Source organism: Amia ocellicauda, chromosome 3 (assembly GCF_036373705.1).
Source record: "Amia ocellicauda isolate fAmiCal2 chromosome 3, fAmiCal2.hap1, whole genome shotgun sequence".
Taxonomy (NCBI): Eukaryota; Metazoa; Chordata; class Actinopteri; order Amiiformes; family Amiidae; genus Amia; species Amia ocellicauda.
This window is the reverse complement of record NC_089852.1, coordinates 37,230,860-37,248,764: the sequence shown is the minus strand read 5'-3', so window position 1 is coordinate 37,248,764 and position 17,905 is coordinate 37,230,860. Positions and strand designations below refer to the sequence as shown.

At 40.6% G+C, this 17,905-nt stretch overlaps 1 protein-coding gene across 1 annotated transcript in view; it reads right to left on the bottom strand.

Moving 5' to 3' along the window:
• Positions 1–17,905, bottom strand: part of dync2h1 (dynein cytoplasmic 2 heavy chain 1) — a 138,195-nt gene extending 120,290 nt beyond the window's left edge. The window contains exons 1-37 of the mRNA XM_066699286.1: positions 17,799–17,905; positions 16,845–17,053; positions 16,419–16,589; positions 16,173–16,311; positions 15,829–15,947; positions 15,545–15,689; positions 14,966–15,198; positions 14,650–14,784; positions 14,274–14,387; positions 13,371–13,482; positions 12,965–13,089; positions 12,624–12,799; positions 12,223–12,418; positions 12,023–12,118; positions 11,534–11,695; positions 11,070–11,168; positions 10,210–10,349; positions 9,776–10,004; positions 8,843–8,970; positions 8,237–8,352; positions 7,908–8,035; positions 7,399–7,548; positions 7,051–7,256; positions 6,810–6,965; positions 6,604–6,718; positions 6,276–6,446; positions 5,796–6,178; positions 5,513–5,645; positions 4,857–4,974; positions 4,615–4,727; positions 4,402–4,515; positions 4,032–4,182; positions 3,736–3,941; positions 2,162–2,344; positions 1,580–1,762; positions 1,216–1,439; positions 410–525 (exon numbers count right to left, since the gene is read on the bottom strand). Of these exons, the coding sequence (XP_066555383.1) occupies positions 410–525; positions 1,216–1,439; positions 1,580–1,762; positions 2,162–2,344; positions 3,736–3,941; positions 4,032–4,182; positions 4,402–4,515; positions 4,615–4,727; positions 4,857–4,974; positions 5,513–5,645; positions 5,796–6,178; positions 6,276–6,446; positions 6,604–6,718; positions 6,810–6,965; positions 7,051–7,256; positions 7,399–7,548; positions 7,908–8,035; positions 8,237–8,352; positions 8,843–8,970; positions 9,776–10,004; positions 10,210–10,349; positions 11,070–11,168; positions 11,534–11,695; positions 12,023–12,118; positions 12,223–12,418; positions 12,624–12,799; positions 12,965–13,089; positions 13,371–13,482; positions 14,274–14,387; positions 14,650–14,784; positions 14,966–15,198; positions 15,545–15,689; positions 15,829–15,947; positions 16,173–16,311; positions 16,419–16,589; positions 16,845–17,039 (5,680 nt within the window). The 5' untranslated portion in view covers positions 17,040–17,053; positions 17,799–17,905. The remainder of the gene's footprint in view (positions 1–409; positions 526–1,215; positions 1,440–1,579; positions 1,763–2,161; positions 2,345–3,735; positions 3,942–4,031; positions 4,183–4,401; positions 4,516–4,614; positions 4,728–4,856; positions 4,975–5,512; positions 5,646–5,795; positions 6,179–6,275; positions 6,447–6,603; positions 6,719–6,809; positions 6,966–7,050; positions 7,257–7,398; positions 7,549–7,907; positions 8,036–8,236; positions 8,353–8,842; positions 8,971–9,775; positions 10,005–10,209; positions 10,350–11,069; positions 11,169–11,533; positions 11,696–12,022; positions 12,119–12,222; positions 12,419–12,623; positions 12,800–12,964; positions 13,090–13,370; positions 13,483–14,273; positions 14,388–14,649; positions 14,785–14,965; positions 15,199–15,544; positions 15,690–15,828; positions 15,948–16,172; positions 16,312–16,418; positions 16,590–16,844; positions 17,054–17,798) is intronic.

Sequence of the window (17,905 nt, the reverse complement as noted above, 5' to 3'; positions counted from 1 at the left end):
GTACTATAGATACATAAAGTACAGTAAAGAAACAGTTACATATTTCATGATAACTCTACTGGTGTATACTCTAATCTATTGCAATAATTTCAAGTTATAATTTAAGTTAAATTGTTGACCTTTTGTCTGCAGAAGGTTCTCGGAGGAAAGGAGCTGCAGTTTTCATGAAAACGAGTGAAAAAGCTACTGCTAGTCAGCTTTCTATTTTATTTAAGGCAAAAAACACACTATGCATGTGAAAGCCATCTGAATTCAGAATGATCACTCATTTGTTAAATAAGAAATTACGCAGATATTGACATATCTGAAATGGCCTGCCTATGCTCAGTGATCTATGAAAGAGAAATATGGCACTGAAGACAGACTGCAAAGGACAAGGCCAATGAAGAAGCCCACTGATCACACTTACTTTTCTCTCTCCCTTCATTTCTCTTGTGCTGCTGCAGCAGAGTCCCGCAGCCCCGCAGGACAGTCTTCAGAGCCCTCAGCCCCCAGTCATAGTGCTGCTGTGGGGTCAACAGCTCCCTGAGCAACAAGAGCACAACAACAGATGCAAACTTAAAAAATCAGTTTTATTTTTATAACCTTAAACCTCAAGAGAACTGCAAAATTAAGCAATGGATGCCAGATGCCCATGCTGCAGGATATTGATTTAAAAAAAAAAAAAAAAAAAAACGTCATCTTCACAGTGGAAGGAAATTGGCTCGATGGCTTAAAGCTGATGCCCAAGACCCTCTGGGGTAAAGGTTTGAACCAATGTGAAAATAGAAAAAAAAGTCAACTTGATTTTCAGTGGGCTGCATATGGCTCTAAACTTCAATTGCTATGGGGAGCATTTCACATTTAACTCCATATAAGATCAGGTGTGAGTGGGGTATATCCCATTATAGTGAACCACTACTTAATGTAACTGAGACTTGAATTTGAAACAATGAAAACAGAGAACATGATATAGCTGGGTTGATGGCTATGAAAGATAACCTGTTGCATTTGCCCGATACAACTTAATGCATTTATCGAGGCATTGTTTCAAATGACTTTCTTACTTTAACAGTAGGGCTCCTGTCCAAATAACAAAATTCCCAGTCAAATCCCCAACAAAACGATCTTGAATGTTTATACGCTTTTGTTCCACAACAGTAATTATGGTTGGCTGCACAAGGCCGTGAGGTCACAATTTCTTCAACGCTTACTGCTGGGTAAACTAATACTTACCTGGAGAGATTAAAGATGGCAACAAGTTTTCGGCCTAAAATCTTGCCATCTTTGAAGCCCTCGGAGTACAGAATGACTTCCGCAATGAGCTCGTTGTCAGGGCGCGACATGGCCACTGGTCTGAAAAGCTGTTTCAGATTGTCAGGCAGTTTCTGTCGTCCTCCATACCCTTTGCCTGCAGGGTTAAGTGTTATGAAAATGCCTGAATTTGGATCCAGTTCCACCTACCAGGGAAAGAAAATACCAACTGACCTGTTACACAAGACTAAATAGCTGGACATTGTGAAGTAACAGTGCCCATATAGCTAATTTGTGATGGAAGTTATACATGTGTCTAATCCAAACCCAGGTCTAGGGTACCCACCTCTTTCCCCAGCAGATCACATGTATTTTTTTGGTTTTTCAGTGAGTTCTGAATGGCCTGGATTTGCATTGAGACAGCAGACAGCACGGCCTCTTCCAGTCGATTGAACTCATCAAAGCAGCCCCAGGCTCCACACTTCACCAAACCAACAAAGATGCGCCCCATAGACTTCACATCTATGCCCTTTCAGGGAAAATAAATAAATATATGAGCTACCTTTTTCTGTAAAAAAATAACTTTAAAAGCCAGACAACTGCATTCAATGATTTTACAAAGGATTCACACCACTTGTCTGCCCTATTTTTATAAAGTCTGTGAACAATTTTATTGGCACACTTCTTTGAATGCTAAACTCTTTCACCCAATGGATGGAAGAAGAAAAAAAAAAAAACTGAAAGCCATCAGCATCCATTAATTACGGTCTGTGGTTTGAACTTTATAGCTTGCGATAACAATCCACAGTCCTCTGACCTGCTTCATTAGACGTGCAAGTCACAGTTGCATATCTTTCAAGTTCCAGCACAAGCACAAAAAAACAGAAAGGGCATGGCTGCCTGTGTGTACAGTAATGTGTCCGTTTACCTCGTCACAGTTAAAGACAAGAACTTGTCTTCCAAACAATCCACCTAGTGCCTTGACAGACTCCGTTTTGCCAGTCCCAGCAGGTCCGTAGGGATTTCCGCCTAAACCCATCTTCATGGCTTGTGTCAGAGTGAGATAACACTTATCTGTCAGAGGAGTGTGAACCAGCTTGGGCGCATTACCCTGCACAGGGGAGCCAACATAAAAAAGGACGTTTGCAGTTAACCTTCCACAGCAAGGCAATGCAAGCGCGCACAAAACTGTTTCACAGACAAAAGAGTTTTTAGTGCATTACGAAAACCCACTGAAGCCGATTAGTTTATAGAACATCAAATAGGCCAAAGAACATGTTTGGAATTAATATGGTGCCCAGTTTATGCATTTATTTTTTAATATAGTTTCCCTGCAAATATCTCTCACTGAAATATATCCCTCTGTGCGCTATCACTGCTGCACACACTGCAGTCATCTGGTCACACAAGGTTAGCCGTGTATCACTACCTGTGGTTAACATTTCAGTCTTAATCGTCTCCCAGAGAACCGTTATCTGCAATATTTCAATGAAGTTAATCTCTGGCAAAATCAGTGGTATATTTAGTGTCATTTTGAAACTTCACTCTTGACTGGAAAGGCACAGGTTTTTGTACGATAAGGATGACTAGATTGATACTGTGCTACATCTCGTGTTTGAATATGTAGGGTTGTTTTACCAGGGTACATTCTGCCACTTCCATGTTAAACTACGGACACAAGGGAATATTTTCACTCCTGTAGTTTTTTTCCTCCTTAAAGCTGAACAAATGAAATATTATTTCATGCGTCAACTAGTGTCATCCAATACTGTTGGTTAATTTTTAAATTTGAGCACTTTCCTCTATAAAAATGTCAAGGTTACCAGTATCCCTATTATAGCAGCTTCTTGAAGATTATTGCTTCCTTTTAAAGAGGCAGCAGATACATTTGATTTGTCAAAGCAGTATCCGCATCAATTCATACCCCCAAGGACCAATTTGTGGGTGAAGAATAACATTTTCAATATAATCAGCATAAGCAACAGCCACATTTAATCTCATTTACTTTAGGAAACAACAGATAAATTGATTCCCCAGTCTTGGCACTCCCCCTTGATATGCTATGAGACGAGTTCGACAGGACTGAAAACTGAAAGGAAAGCTGAAATTAGAATCATTGTGCTGAAAGGGAGCCCAGATGATGTGCAGACCAGATAAGAACAAGGAGATATTTCAATGAGAAGGTTTACAGCAAAATTATCAGTCATAGGTGTTTTTGTTGTGCTTTCATTTGAGAATGTTGAAATGTTTCACTTTGTCAACAGATTATGCTGATTATTGCCTTCTATATTTCACCAAGTTATCCACGTCTCAGTACATTTTAATTATTTGTTTTACTTGAGTATGCAATGCCATCTGGTGGTCAAATAGTCTGACTGTAAAAATGCAGAATTACTGGGCTTACTTAAATAAATAAATAAATAAATAAATAAATAAATAATACATACTTGTATGTTAACGAGTGCAGACAAACAAACTGGAACTAGATATTTTTTTCTGTACCTGGTATTCATAGGTGTAATGGAATTCAGCATCCACCATTTGAATATAGCATTTCCTGTCCTGCTTCAGATAAAATCGGAGTTGCTTCTTCCACACCCAGGCCTCATTATTGTGCACCTGAGCATCGATAAGCTGCTTCACAACTTCAATATTATGAATGATATCCAAGATAAGAGCTTTCAATTTGAGCTGCAAAACAGTGGCATCTGCAAAAACAAAGACCCCCAAGAACATAAGTGGATAAAACCTTCTTTAGGACAATAGCAAACATTAAAAAAAACATTTGGAGAATTTACCGGTGTTCCCAGAGTCCTCCGCGTTCGTATCCACACTGGTGTAGTGCTCCAGCTTGGCCATCAATTCCACCTCCAGCTGTGGCAGGGATTGACTTTGAATGGCATTCTCCACATCTTCTGTGAACTGAATCTGTTCAGCTAAGCCCAAAATCTGAAAACATTTTGTACAAAACATGTAGAAATAATGATTAAATCTCACAAGAGTTAGTCATGTATTTAAGTGAATTCAGTTTTAGGAACAGTCAGTGTGTCTCCATCTCCCTTTAACTTAGTTATATAATACCCAATTTCTTCTCGGAGAATCTGAGCTTTGATATGCTATCTTTAAGGTGTCAACTCTTCACAGGAAAACTGTAGGAGATCTGGATACCTGAGAAGGAAAGCGCGAGGGATCGATACCGGAGCGTCTCCCGGCGGCAACACACTCGAACAGCAGCTGTTTCAACGTTTCTTTCATTTCTGCAGATAAATCGCTAAGCCAGACCTGTTTGGTACAACAGCGGAAACATTTCAGTAAAAGTACATCATGAAAAATTAAGAAGAAGAAAAAAAAAAAAAAATTGGTAACTTAAACGTTCCTCACCTCAACATCATTTGATATGCGAACCTTGTTTTTCAAAGGAACAACTTCGCCCTCAAGAGATTTAATCGCAGTGATGTGCTGAAAGTCCTCGTCAAAATCCACACTGCTGATCCCTGCAAAGCGCCACAAGCACAACAGACTCACTCTTCAGAGCACATGGCCACAAAACACTGACCGTATCCATCGCAATGAGCAAGATCACCATTCACTGACATTCACTGAGAGGAAAAAGGCAAACATACCAGCAAACAGTTTCTTCAGGTGAGACTGAATGACAATGGGGTTGGTCGCTTGTCCAAGGATCTCCAGTAAATCATCGTCCCCAATGAAATAAAACCGTGGGAAGGCAGAGCGCTTCTCCTGCGGACACAAACAATGAGTTCAAGTTCACTTCATTTAGGAACGCTCGCTCATTTGGCTGTATCAGCTTCCTGCTTTGAAAAGCATCCATCTTGCCTTGATGGTGATTCTGACAAAAACATCTTGAAAGTGGCAACACATCCATCCAACCGCTTTAAAAAAATCAATCCACTCAAAACAGACTTCTGGCTGGGTGTGAAAACCTTGGTATCGAAGGCATCATTCCAATCAGCCCCTGCTTTGTTTTCCTCTCCAATTAATTGGCCAAGTAGTTCCTCACTTTATTCCCTTATTTGCTTTGCAGGCGCAGAGCAGTTGCCCTCCCCTCCCCTCGAGAGCACCGCACATCAATGGTGCCTTAATGACTGCCCTCCCACATGTGCTGTGCTGTGGGATTCTTCAGAATCAAAAAAGCTATTTAAAGGCAAGGTCATTTTATGATTGTTATTATCATATTTGAATGCTTCAGATGCACTACTCTTCCTTGTTCTCTGAATGCTAACATTCCTTTCTGATGTTACATAAACAGTAGCTTTACCTCTAGGAATTCATTGAGTGACTTCTGGCATCTCTGCAGCTGGTCCAGTAGAGTGACCAGAGAACTCCTGATCCCTGCTCGGGAACTCAGCGAGGTCACTCTGCTGTCCCGCTGCACGTCGGACATGATAGACCTAGAGAAACACAAGCAGTGCACTTCAAAAGAAAGGAAAATGCTTGGGTTTCAGCCACTTCATTATACTCCTCATACAATGCACACTACTTTAGCAAGAGCTCTGACAGGTGAAACCATAGGAAACACCTAAAACAGCGTAGATTCTGACCTGAAATCTTCATCCACTCTCTTGAACCGTGCCTGCTCTCTGGGCAATGCTCCACGACCGAAAATCGGCTCCAGATACACCCACTTCCTCTGGGTAGCATTAAGGTTGTGGAGGTACTCGTCCAGATCTGCCAGCTTGGTCTCCCAGATGGACACCTTGTCCTCGAAGCCCTTGTAATACGGAGAGTCCTTCAGGGACTGTAGGAGGCAGCGGTTGTCCCCCACCTGGTTGACAATATCCTTCCAGTCCTTGATGAGCTTGATGGTTCTGCTCTGACTGTCCACGTAGTCAGTCAGGGAGAACAGAGCTCCAATGCCCCACAAGTCAAGCTCACGTAAAGCCTCTCGAATAGTGACCTCGGCCTGGGCCCGGTTATTGAGGTCCTGACAGAAAAAAGCACAGAAGCATTAGAGTGATTGCCTTTCTGATTAAAAAAAATTATTTCAATGGAAGCAAGTTCAAAATAAACTCAACACATACTTTCAGTTCTGTTGCCTTCTCCACAATCATATCTGTGACTCTGAGCAGGTCCCCAAACACAAGCTTCTCCAGGGTGCTGCCTCTGGGAAGCCCGAGGAGACGGAAGAGATCGAGCCAGTGATCCTGGGAGAGATGCTCTCCCCTCACGTACTTCAGCACCGGGACCACCATCTACACAACGGCAGTGCACATTAATAGGGTACAGTGCATTTATTCCTTATGGACAGAAAACAATACTGTACAAGGTCATTTAAGATAAGGGTTTCTTGGCCTATTCTGAGGTTAAAGTACCCGGAATGGGTTGTTTTTGTCAAATACATATCCCTACCTTGTATTTGTCAATTTCCTTGTGTAGTTTTACAGACATCGTTGAGTGCTCCTCTAGTTTTCGGAGTTTGTCTTGCCACATGAACAGGAACTCTTCAAACATATACGTCTTGCTCCTGTAGAAGTACAAGGAAAATAAGCCACTTTTGTCTGATGTAAGCCCTTTTGCGTTTGAGCCTTTCACATATACACGTGTAAAACTCAGACCTGAAAGTGATCCAGTCTTCCTTGGTTTTCTCCAGAAGTCCTTCCTGGAACTCTTCATACAGGGACCACATTTCTGAAAACTCCTCAATGTCTTTGACAATCTCGTGTGCGAGGGAAAGGTCAGGCTCTTCCAAATCAAAGTGACGGCAATCCTCACTAAAGGCATGAGAAAATGTCAAGTAAAAGTAGAAACAATTTTCAAATCGATAGGAAATATTGCATAATCCCGTATGATACTCACACAAGCTTTTTCCTTGTATTTTCCAGTTCACCGAATTCCATCTTTTTATCTTTAATGGTCTGGACACACTTCTGAAGGGCATCCTGATCTCCAGATTCAATTATGTCATCGTTGGGTTTCAGCTGATCCCAGCGGGCTTTAAACTTCTCGAGATCCTGCAGGTACACTTTGATCCGAGACTCTGCATTGGACTTCATCACCTCCACCTTGCACACAAGAGACAAAAATACATCAACTGTATCAATATGACAACAAAGAGAAGTCAAATCTCCTTAGAGTGGATTCAGTGATTATTGCTCAGATTGTTTCAAAGCTCAATTCCCATATCTATGGTTGTCTGCTCCATACCTGCTCTTGGATCATGAGCTGATGACTCTCCATCATCAGCTCAAACTTGTCCCACTTCGCTCTCAGCATACTGATGGTATCAAGACCCCCTCCGGCGACTGAGCGCAGCAGGCGGTTTTTCTCTTCAGCTTCTTGAAATAGTGGTAAAATCTGGATGAAAACAAAGATGATCAAGGAACAATGAGAACTCAATCAATTCCTAAACCAAGATCACATATTTATGCATCAGCCTGGGCCTACAGCTGACTTCCAAATTCATGTCATAGGGAATAAGAATTCTACCTCACTGTATGAGGTACCCAATCAGAAAACTGAAATGTGTGGGAATTTAAATAAAATATCTGAAGTGACATCTTTTTATTACTTCCCACACATTGAAAACAATCTAGATTACAGGCGGGGGCGGTAGCACTTTCATTGTTTTATGTGGTTATAATTTGTAAACGGCTTAGAATTCAGTGGTAATGATAATTCTGAATAAACATCTTCACAAAAGGCGAAATCTTTACTTCAGGCTTCTTAGCTTGCAGCTCCCCATGCTTGATGTTAGCCTCGCCAATCTCATCAATGCTTTCGGGTCTAGTTGATAAGGTTTCCATTGCTTGGGTAACAAATGTGTCAATTTCCTGCAGATGAGCTGAAGTGAAGAAGAACACATCAATAAGTAAAGGATGGCTGTACACATCACGTACGCAAATCCCAAGGACAAGGTGCTTTTATCCCTCAAGAACCAAGCAACCAAACATAATCCAATTATACAGTTTTCAATATTCTCTATGAATTATACATATTTTGTGTTTTCAGTATTGCATTCAATTACTGTGCCAATGAGTTTTACCTTGAATAGATTTCCTCAAAGACATGAGAAGAGCATCAAACAACCTCTGAATTAAGTCATCAATCACAGCCTTTACAGGATCACAATTGATTGTAATACAATCCACCTTCTCTGTGCTGTAAAATGTAAAATGGAGGGTAAAACAAATTAAGGGACCACAGAAAACTTAGCAACATTTTAAGCAGATGTCTTAAACATAAATCAATATCCAGCAGGTAGGTTAATCCCAGGGGGAACTCAAAGGCAAACCTCAATTACTTTGAAAACAGATGCTGATATACATCTGCTTAATACTTGAAAGTGGGATAAATCTACACAAATGGTTTTGCATTTTAACGATTCTCAATAATTGCACTGCTTGTTCTCACACAGCAATACACACACTTCCCAGCAAACCTGAGGTGGGAACCGTGAGCAGTTATCCTGCAATGCCATTTGCTGGTTCAGTGAAGCAATACAAGTATTTTAGCTGAACAAAGAAAAAAAGCAATACAAAGTCAACATTAAAAAAAAATAATAATAACACACTCCTGAAAAAAAAAACACTGAGGAGAGAAGAAAATCCTGCAAGGCTCTCTCTTTCCGGCACATTGTTGAATATAATACCTCGGCAAGCGTTCAGATTCCTTTCCTCTGGCTTTCAGTGCCTTCAAATTCTTCTCCCAGTCCTGGACAGAGTGGAGATGCTTTTCTACCAAAGCTTCAATATCCACTTGGCCCAACACAACCCACTCCTGACAATACAAGCACAGCATGATTGGTAAAGGAAGATCATTTACATGGGAATAAGAATAGCCTTTAAAACAGTCAAGTAAATAAGAATTTGAAAATACATATTGGAGAGGCTTGCCAGAAGTACAGCTTAATTTTTAGGGAAACTACAGCCATTTCTCTGTATTTATAGACAATTTCAGGGGATTAGCGAATGGGTCAGTGAGTGCATAATATCAATATTATTGTTTTTATCTGTCCTTAGATAGTTTCGTTATTATTGTGAAACCAGTGGCAGAAACTGTGGTTTGCCACTCTGCCACATAAACTTCCACACAGACAGACACACACATGAACACATATACATCTGGGTTAAATAAAAAGGGAAAAGAAAAAAGCAGCCCCTCGAAGTTAAGAAACATTTGGGGAAAGGTATTGCAAAGTCCTGCAGTTTTAGCATTACGTTATGATCACACAAAAACAAGACGTCACATAAACTATAGCCTACTGTTCAGAAACCAGTTTTACTTAAAAAAACAAAAACAATCTGCTGTGCATGGTGATTCCTGTACTCTGGAAAATGGTCAAATAAGTATGGTAAAACAAACCATGTGCCATAAACTTACTACATTTATGAATTGATTAACATGCAAAATATAAATCATATAGATAACAGACACACTGCATATTTAAATTCATGTGTATTCTACTTGACTTACAAATTACAGAGACTAAGAATGAAAAGGAACCAAGATACCTGATGCACATTCTTGCCTCTAACGCTTTTGAATGATTAAATATGTCAGACAACAGGGAAATGTGGCAAACCTTGAACTTCTCCTGCACCAGGGCGAGCCGGCCGAAGAGGTCTTCTGCCTTACTGAAGATGGTGACAAAGCCACTGGCATTTCTGTCAATCATAATGGAGAAGATGAGCTCCTCGCCGGGTTCACTCACTCCCTTGAATTGATTGGGAATAGAGATGAACCTTTTCATCTCTCTGAAATACTTGGCACGGACCTCCTCAAAGGGGGGCTTAAACTGTAGCCTCCCCTGCCTGTGCAGAATTCAAGAGAAAAAAAATCACAACGTGTAGAACTTCACAAAAGAACGGATACAATTTCAACCCTGACTGAAAAACCAAAGCAGACAATTAAACATTCCCATGTATTCCACTATAACAGTGTCTGCTAAGAAATAATAATACTATGCACACTCTAAACCTCAGGAAACACAAGACACTTTAGAAATTAACTACTTACTTAAAGGTTAAATCAATATTTATTTCAGGGAGATTTTTATTGAGTGCCTCCAGACCGACTTGGTATTGATGCTCCAAAGCTTTGTAGAGCTGATGATTCCAGTGCTGTCTCCATGCTTTCATGTCACTGGAGCGGAAGCCCTACACATGCATGCAAATTGTATTTAAAAATAATAAATACAACATTAAAAAAATACATCTTAACAGTTACATAAATACATATTTTATTGTTTTCTTTGACTATTGTAAAAAGTCAGGTAATTGACAAGCTAAAGACATCGCTTACACTGCACTCTTCGGTATAGATAATAAAAACACATTACTGCATGCCTGGCGCAGATACACTGGCTACCCATCAGGGTTCGAATCAGATCAAAGAATGCTGCGCCAAAAGGGAGCGTGTATAAATATGCAAATGCACCTGTTTTGAAAACCACAGGCACGCACAGCACAGCCAAGCGACTGAATGGTAAGCATCAGTTCTGGTGCGGTTTGCAGCGTCAGTGAGCGAGTGTCAGTGCGGAACCAGGAGGCACTCCCTGGGACGTTGCCAAGCAGAGCGGAAGTGAAGCTTGACATCTCTCAGTGATGACACGCGTTCGCGGCTCCCTAGAGTCATGAGCTTGCATATTTTGAAATCCATCCAAATGTCGAGAACAAAAGTGCACGCCCATCATGGGACATGAACAGATGTTAACAGTAGTCTTTTGACCTTTAAAGAAACCTATACGTCACAGGGTGCACAGTTCTGGAGTATGATACAGTGACATCATCCCTTTCTGGGCATGGATGTGCATTCACACTGGGTCCTGACTGCACATGCTACATATATGTAAGCAAAACATATAATTCCGTGCACACCTGTGACTGCAGAGTGGCAAAGCCTGTTCGCAGCTCCTGTAGCCCATCTTTCCATCGCTGCTGGTGCCGCAGTAGATCAACATTCATAAGGGTGACTATCTGTGAAGGATGTGAAGCATTCTTTGAATCGAGCACAAGAGCACACCCAAACGTCTGAAATAGACCTTTTGAACATGTTGATCATTCTAAAGATACATAGATAACAGGATCCAAAGCAAATCTGCTGCAACAAAAACAAACCAAAAAATAATAAATGAATTGCCATTGAAATCCAGTTTAAGCTATGATATCTCACGTGTGCTTTTAAAGTGTCATTAAATGCAGTAATTCAACAGGTTTGAAAGACCCTGAATTGGTTAAAATTGATCATTTCTTTATCTTTATCGATAGGATGTTCTCAACTCTTTCCTGTGCACATTGTACATATATAAACCACACGCTGCAAAACAACATTAAAAAAGTACCTTTTCAGTGAAGTCCATATGCCACGTCCTCAGTTTTCGGTTCTCTGTAGAAAGGCGCTCTGCAGCTGTTTGCAGTTTACCGATGTACACCTCCAGTTCTTTTGGGTTATCCCAGGTTATCTGCACCTTTTCCCCCGACTCACGGGAATGGGCTTTAGGATTCTGCATAAGAAGAAAATGCCTTACAAAACAGGGAATCTCGGCACGTGGTTTGGAAATACTGTTATTAAGCATCAGAGTATAGAGATATTCTGAAATAAAACAAGCCATTGCACATCAAACAGGAGAGGCCTTCATCAATGCCTTTTCTCCGTCTTGATTTCTACGGTTATATTTTATTTTGAGGAACCAACGAGGGGTAAAGAAATTGCTTGTTAAAGTTCCCTTTCGTTCAAATGACCATTAAACTGCCCTTTTAAGAGTGAAATGAAACAGAAAATTAAATAACTGCAAGACATATAACAATTGACATTCACAGTATTGAATTACCTTAATGACTTGTTCAAAAGCCAAGGCATAGTTTAACATCATGGGTCTCTGGGAGGGAATCATCTGCTGATCTATTGTGTTGTAAAAATGAGACACCTGCGACACAAACACGCACAATCAATACACTTCAACCTCAATTAATTACCCCACACAACTCTGCAGTAGTAGTAGACCTTGTTAATGTCTTTCCACGAACTTGCCTGTTTGAGGATGACAGCCTGTCTGTAAAATTTCTCTGCGGTGCTGGAGGCCTGCTGGATTTTAGCAGGAATTGCGAACCCCAAGGCAGTGAGCTGACGTACTTCCCTCAGGAGAGTCACCAGGCGGTCCGAGTACTGGATCTTAAGCGTGCCATCAGTATGATCCAGCTCCATCACACGGTTACTGGCTTGCAAACTGCGAGAGCGAGGATCGCGTTAAATCTCCCGTGGATAAACTGGTTAACACATGAAAGGGCTGAGGATGCATGTAAACCCGTGTCATACAGAGTCTGTAAGTGTCAAAGCACAGGGAAACGAGCTACATAGGATTGACACGTTAAGGGTTTTTTCCGACCCAACCCCAGCTGCAGCTCCAGTCCACACCCTCAGAGGCCTCCTACCTGATGCCAGATTTTGGATCAGTCAGTCCTGATTGGATCTCTCTGGACCAATCGTCAAACTGATCCTGCTCGTAGGCCCGGAGCTGTTCCTGCAAATCGTCCGAGTACTTCACGAAGGAGCGAAACCCAGACAGATCGGACAGGAGGGCCCCAGATATTTTGATGGAATCCTCCACCTATACGAAAAGTAATCCACAGCAGGAAAGAAAGAGAAAAGCTTTAACATTATGGTATATTCCCACTTAAGCACATTAAACAAACAAAACAATTAGGTGAAGGCCTAAGCTCTTAAATATTAAGTACAGTGATTTCATATTACTTTTCTGAATTGAGGACATTACCTTTAAAACCAGCTGCCGGACCCACACAATGTTATTGACAACTTCAGGGAGGTTTCTGCCAGCAAGGGGTCCCGATTTCTCTCCGGGGACCCCATGACAGCGATTCTCAAAGTCTGTGCGAAGGCCTGACTCAGGACATGAAAACACTGGTTAATAACCTAAATAAAACAAAGTGAGTAATATTCATTATAACAATACTGTGCTGTTAAATACCAGTTAGCTGCCTTCAAAGAAGTATTTTATAAAATGAAAAAATAAATAATAAATAAGCAAATATAACTTCCAGCAGGATTGTATTTCCTGCAGTTTATAATGTTTTACATTGTTTCAAATGTCAATTTTAAACACTGTCCACCTTGCACAGGAAACTGATGAAGGTACAGGAAGTATGTGAACCTCAGCATACCTTTAGTGTAGTCTATTAGTCTTGCTAGTAATGTTTCCCTCTCCGAGAGCAAATCCTTACTAATGTTTGGCCTTTTTATCAGTTCTTTATATTTCTGGAAGGTTTGCAGGAGCTGAAATAAAAAGTACTGTTTTAGTTATTTCTGTAGTACTAGTGAAAGGGTAGGCAGGGATCTGATGAATTGCATTATTACAGCATCACTGCATGTTGTTTAGTCTGTTTAAGTACAACACTGGCCAATTGTACTGCTGATATGTCGCAATTGTCACTTATAAGTCCAGAGCAACACAGGCGACAGCTTGTACTGTTGCATCCGTCTGACATCACTCCTATTAGGGAAGCACACAGGAGTGCAATGATGGTTTTGGGCTCGTAACTTAAGTTAAAAAAATTCCTCCGGATGTGAGTAACAGAAAGAAAAACGTCCGGGATATTATTTCAACATCGGCACGTTCTGAAATGTTATCACAACATTGTGTCAGGAACTGCACTGTGTACTCTTTCAGCAGCATTTTAAATCAGACTGCCAACGGCAACAAAACCATACTTCATCTATGAAAATTAGGTAACTTGGGCTTTGATAACTTCCTGTTATTTTGTCGCAGCTCTAGATGAAGGGATTGTTGAAGTACATTCTGCTTCATCAGCTCTTTAAGATTGTTTCAAAATCGTGTGTGGAGGCTGACACACAAAATGCTAGCTCTGAGAGGATGTTACCAGGCATGGTTGTTTAGCAGACACCTTTCAACAACCTCTCAGAGCCTCTTCTCTGGAAATCACCTCACGTAGCTTCAGCTTCTCTTAAGTCTGGCTGGAAAACTCAAAACTTCAAAAGCAAACCGCATCTTAAAGTGCACAGAATCACAGAGCCAACAGCCACCGACCACAAGAGGAAATGGTTACCTGCTGTGGGTGTTCTTGAACATCTACAATACAGGCTTTCAACTTGCTGGCAATCTCCTGTTCTGCAGGCTCAATGGCTCGCTCAAACTGGGACACGGCCGCTTTCCACAGAGGCTGGAAATGACAAAAAGAGGATTGTGCTCAAACCTACAGGGAAGGACTTCTGTCTAGGACTTCCGTTGCAATATTAATTTGCCTTAGTGTCCTTTAAGGTTGACAACACACACATTCAGCTTTAAAAGTCTTTCATTTCCTCATTGTAATTGAAAAAAAAACGCATCAGAAGAGCTGTAAAGTTCTGGGTGGCGGCAAACATTATAAAACGTGCTTTGATACGGTCTGAAGCTCTCAGATTGCACATAGAAACGTGACTCACCTCAGTGTAGGGGTTGTAGTGCAGGGGATTGAGCCCCGCAAATGGTTCAAAAATGCGGGCCGTGGAGAGCACTTGCTGTTTATCAGCTGGCAAGAGACGTAGTAGCTTCTCATGGATGATACGTATAGTTAAGACCTATAGTGAGAATGACACCTGATCACATCCACACTGCCCGACATTCTCACAATTAATGATATAAATTATTCCTAAATTATATATACTATTATATGAAAATTGTCATCAATTGCACAACTGTCGTCTGTATGTGTGGTAAGCTTTACATAACATAATAACTGTAATAACTAAAACTATGAACCTCTTCAAGACGTTTCACCAACTTCCCAAGGCCTTGTGGGTAATATTTGTCGCCCTGCCACTGATGTGGGGTGTAGCGCTTCCATAGCTCCCCAGTCAGATGTTCACAACACCCGACCCACTGCTCACAGACAGTAATGCCAGCCCTTAGGCTCTCCTTTACAGAGAGAAAGACGTCATCCCAGAGCTTCAAGGAGCCCAGCTTCTTCTGCACATACCTGCCCAGGGCGGAGCCTGCAATACATCATCCAACAGACAGGGAAAATAAGACATTATCAATACTTAATCACTTCTTTATCTTGTTTGACAATAAGCACCACAGGGAAAAGACTAGGAGTCAAAGTAAGACATTTATGACTCATAATGGAGACCAGTCAAAACAAAAAGGTTCTGATTAAAAAAAAAAAAAATTATCTGGGGGCCTCCCTATCCCAGCTCATGTCATTTGGCGATTGTGATAAGGAGAGCTGAGTGTTAAATCAGCTTCTCTCGGATCTTCACTATTGATCAGTGGTTTTAAGAAAGTACTTTAAACAGCATTTGCCCTATTCAGCTCCCCTGTTCTATTCAAGTTCCATACCTATGACATCCATTAAACGCTGCATGCGTGATTCTGGGTAAGGATCGTACTCAGTTTGTCTCCAAACATCATCCACGGTTTCCCTTGTGACATCCACCAAATCTACAGCATCAGATAACGAAACACTTTCCAGATAGCTGTAATCCTGTCAAACAAAATAAGAATTGCTATTGTAACTTAGGCATTTCATTATTTATGTATTCAGTATTCAGTATTTATTCTCAGTAATGAACAATGCTTTCACCCCTGATAAATCAAGGAAAATAAGGAGAACGTGCAAAAACCTTTTCGATTTGTTGAAAAAGATTACTGAAATGAGCTGCCCTCTCCTTGATACTGGACTTCCCCGCAGCCCTGGAGAGATCTGCCCAATACTGAAATTCATCACATGGTGTTAAAATACCTGGAGCAAAGAGGAAACACTGTGAGACATTTGCCGTTCTAAACTCTGACAATGGACTGTAGTATAAAAAACATTTCATTTCAACAGTTTTCTTAAACATAATGGTCCCAATATGGAACAAATTAATTGGGGAAACTCATAACTTATACTAGTAAATTAGTGGAAGCTCATGACAGTCAGATAAATTCACTGGTACAGTTAAAGAAGAGGTACAAATCTACATACCCAAAACATCATCTTCTTTCCAACTTCTCTTTGTAGGGTAACTTGGATCTAATCTCCTCACAGCTGAGCCCAGGCCTACTTCCAGCTCGGTTAGAAGGTTCTGGAGTTTTGGATCAAAGTTCTTACTCCACTTCTCATCCTTCCGAATCAAAAAGCACAGTGTCACATAGGTTTAAGTACTGCATTTTGGGAAACATTACAGAGAAATAAATGTGAAGACTGAATGTGGGAATATACAGGACCCACCTTTAGAAGGACAGGTGCAAACACCTGGCGCACAGCCTGATACAGGGAGTTAATGGGGGAATCCAACATGGACGAGACCAAGACATTTCTGTGGATATTGTCTTCTGTTATCACATCAGGACGCAGTTTGAAGAATACCAGCACCTTGTCTTGGGGGTTGTCTGAATCTACCTGCAAATGAAAGCACAACCCCCTAAAAAATCAATTTTTAAAATTATTACAGTGCATCACAGACAATACAAGGGATGTTTTTTCTTGTAAATGTTATTGTTGATAAGACCCAGTAAAAATGAAATCAAACAACCAAACACCCAGTCACAAAATCTAAATATGTCAACTGGTAGTAGTCGAGATCTACATAATGTAAAGCCAGCTAAATAAGTGATTTTAGCTAAATTATAAATAGTATTGATAATTATTGCTCACCTTGTTGGACATAAGCAGTTCATCATCTGGTTTATGCACAGAGAGCACAAATTCATTGCCATCGTCTAAAAAATTGTTCAACTCCACGCAGTGGCTCAGCGACAGGACAGCTGGGTCCGAGGGTTGAAGGCCAAAATAGTTTGCAGTTGTATTGAGGATGAATTGCTTCCTTGTATCTCCCTCTCCAAGTGGCATCTTTCACTTATTCACTGAGTAAATATAAATAAAACATAATGAGAAGGTTAAAGAACATTATCATTAGGTGGGCAGCGCTGTTGTACCCTTGAGCAGGTGCTTCACTTAGATTGCTCCAGTAAAATGCCCAGCTGTATAAATGGGTACAAATGTAAGTCGCCCTGAATAAGAGCGTCTGCTAAATGACAAATAATGTAATGTAATGTAATGTAATAATGATTCAAAAAAAATCTTCCCCAGGAAAGGGAGCCATGACAGCATACAGATATTGTGGATTTCTTTATGCAGTACAAGAGTCACTTTGAACACATATTTTGAAAGTGAAGGGAGATTTTAGAAAGTGAATACAGTCAATTGAGCAAACTAAACTAAATATATTCTCATGCTCTCCCCAGTTAACATAGATGTATATTACATCCGGATATAACATCATTGAGATGTTTCATCTGCATGGGTATTTAAAATAATATAATAACATAATTTGACCAGTTTTAACACTAATTCAGCATATCAAGAACCTCACGTTAAAAGTAGTCCGACTACAATAAATAGATGACACTTTACTAATTCGGTTGAAACAGTTCTGCACAGCCCTTGTTGTTAAATGTATTGAATGTATATAGCAAGGGGGGAAATAAACTCTTTTTTTTAAATAAACATTAACTGAAACAGTCTTCTGCAATCCTGAAAGTGCTCGTCTGAGTAAACTCGGCAAGAGAGGCATCCAGAATGGGATATAAATAACCTAATCTAACTTACCGAATTAGACCAAACAGGACCCCTGTTAAAACATGTAAAATAAATGAGAAAAATAACCATTAACGCAATCGGCCATGAAGAGCAGCTCCGCGGCTGCTGTATCCACA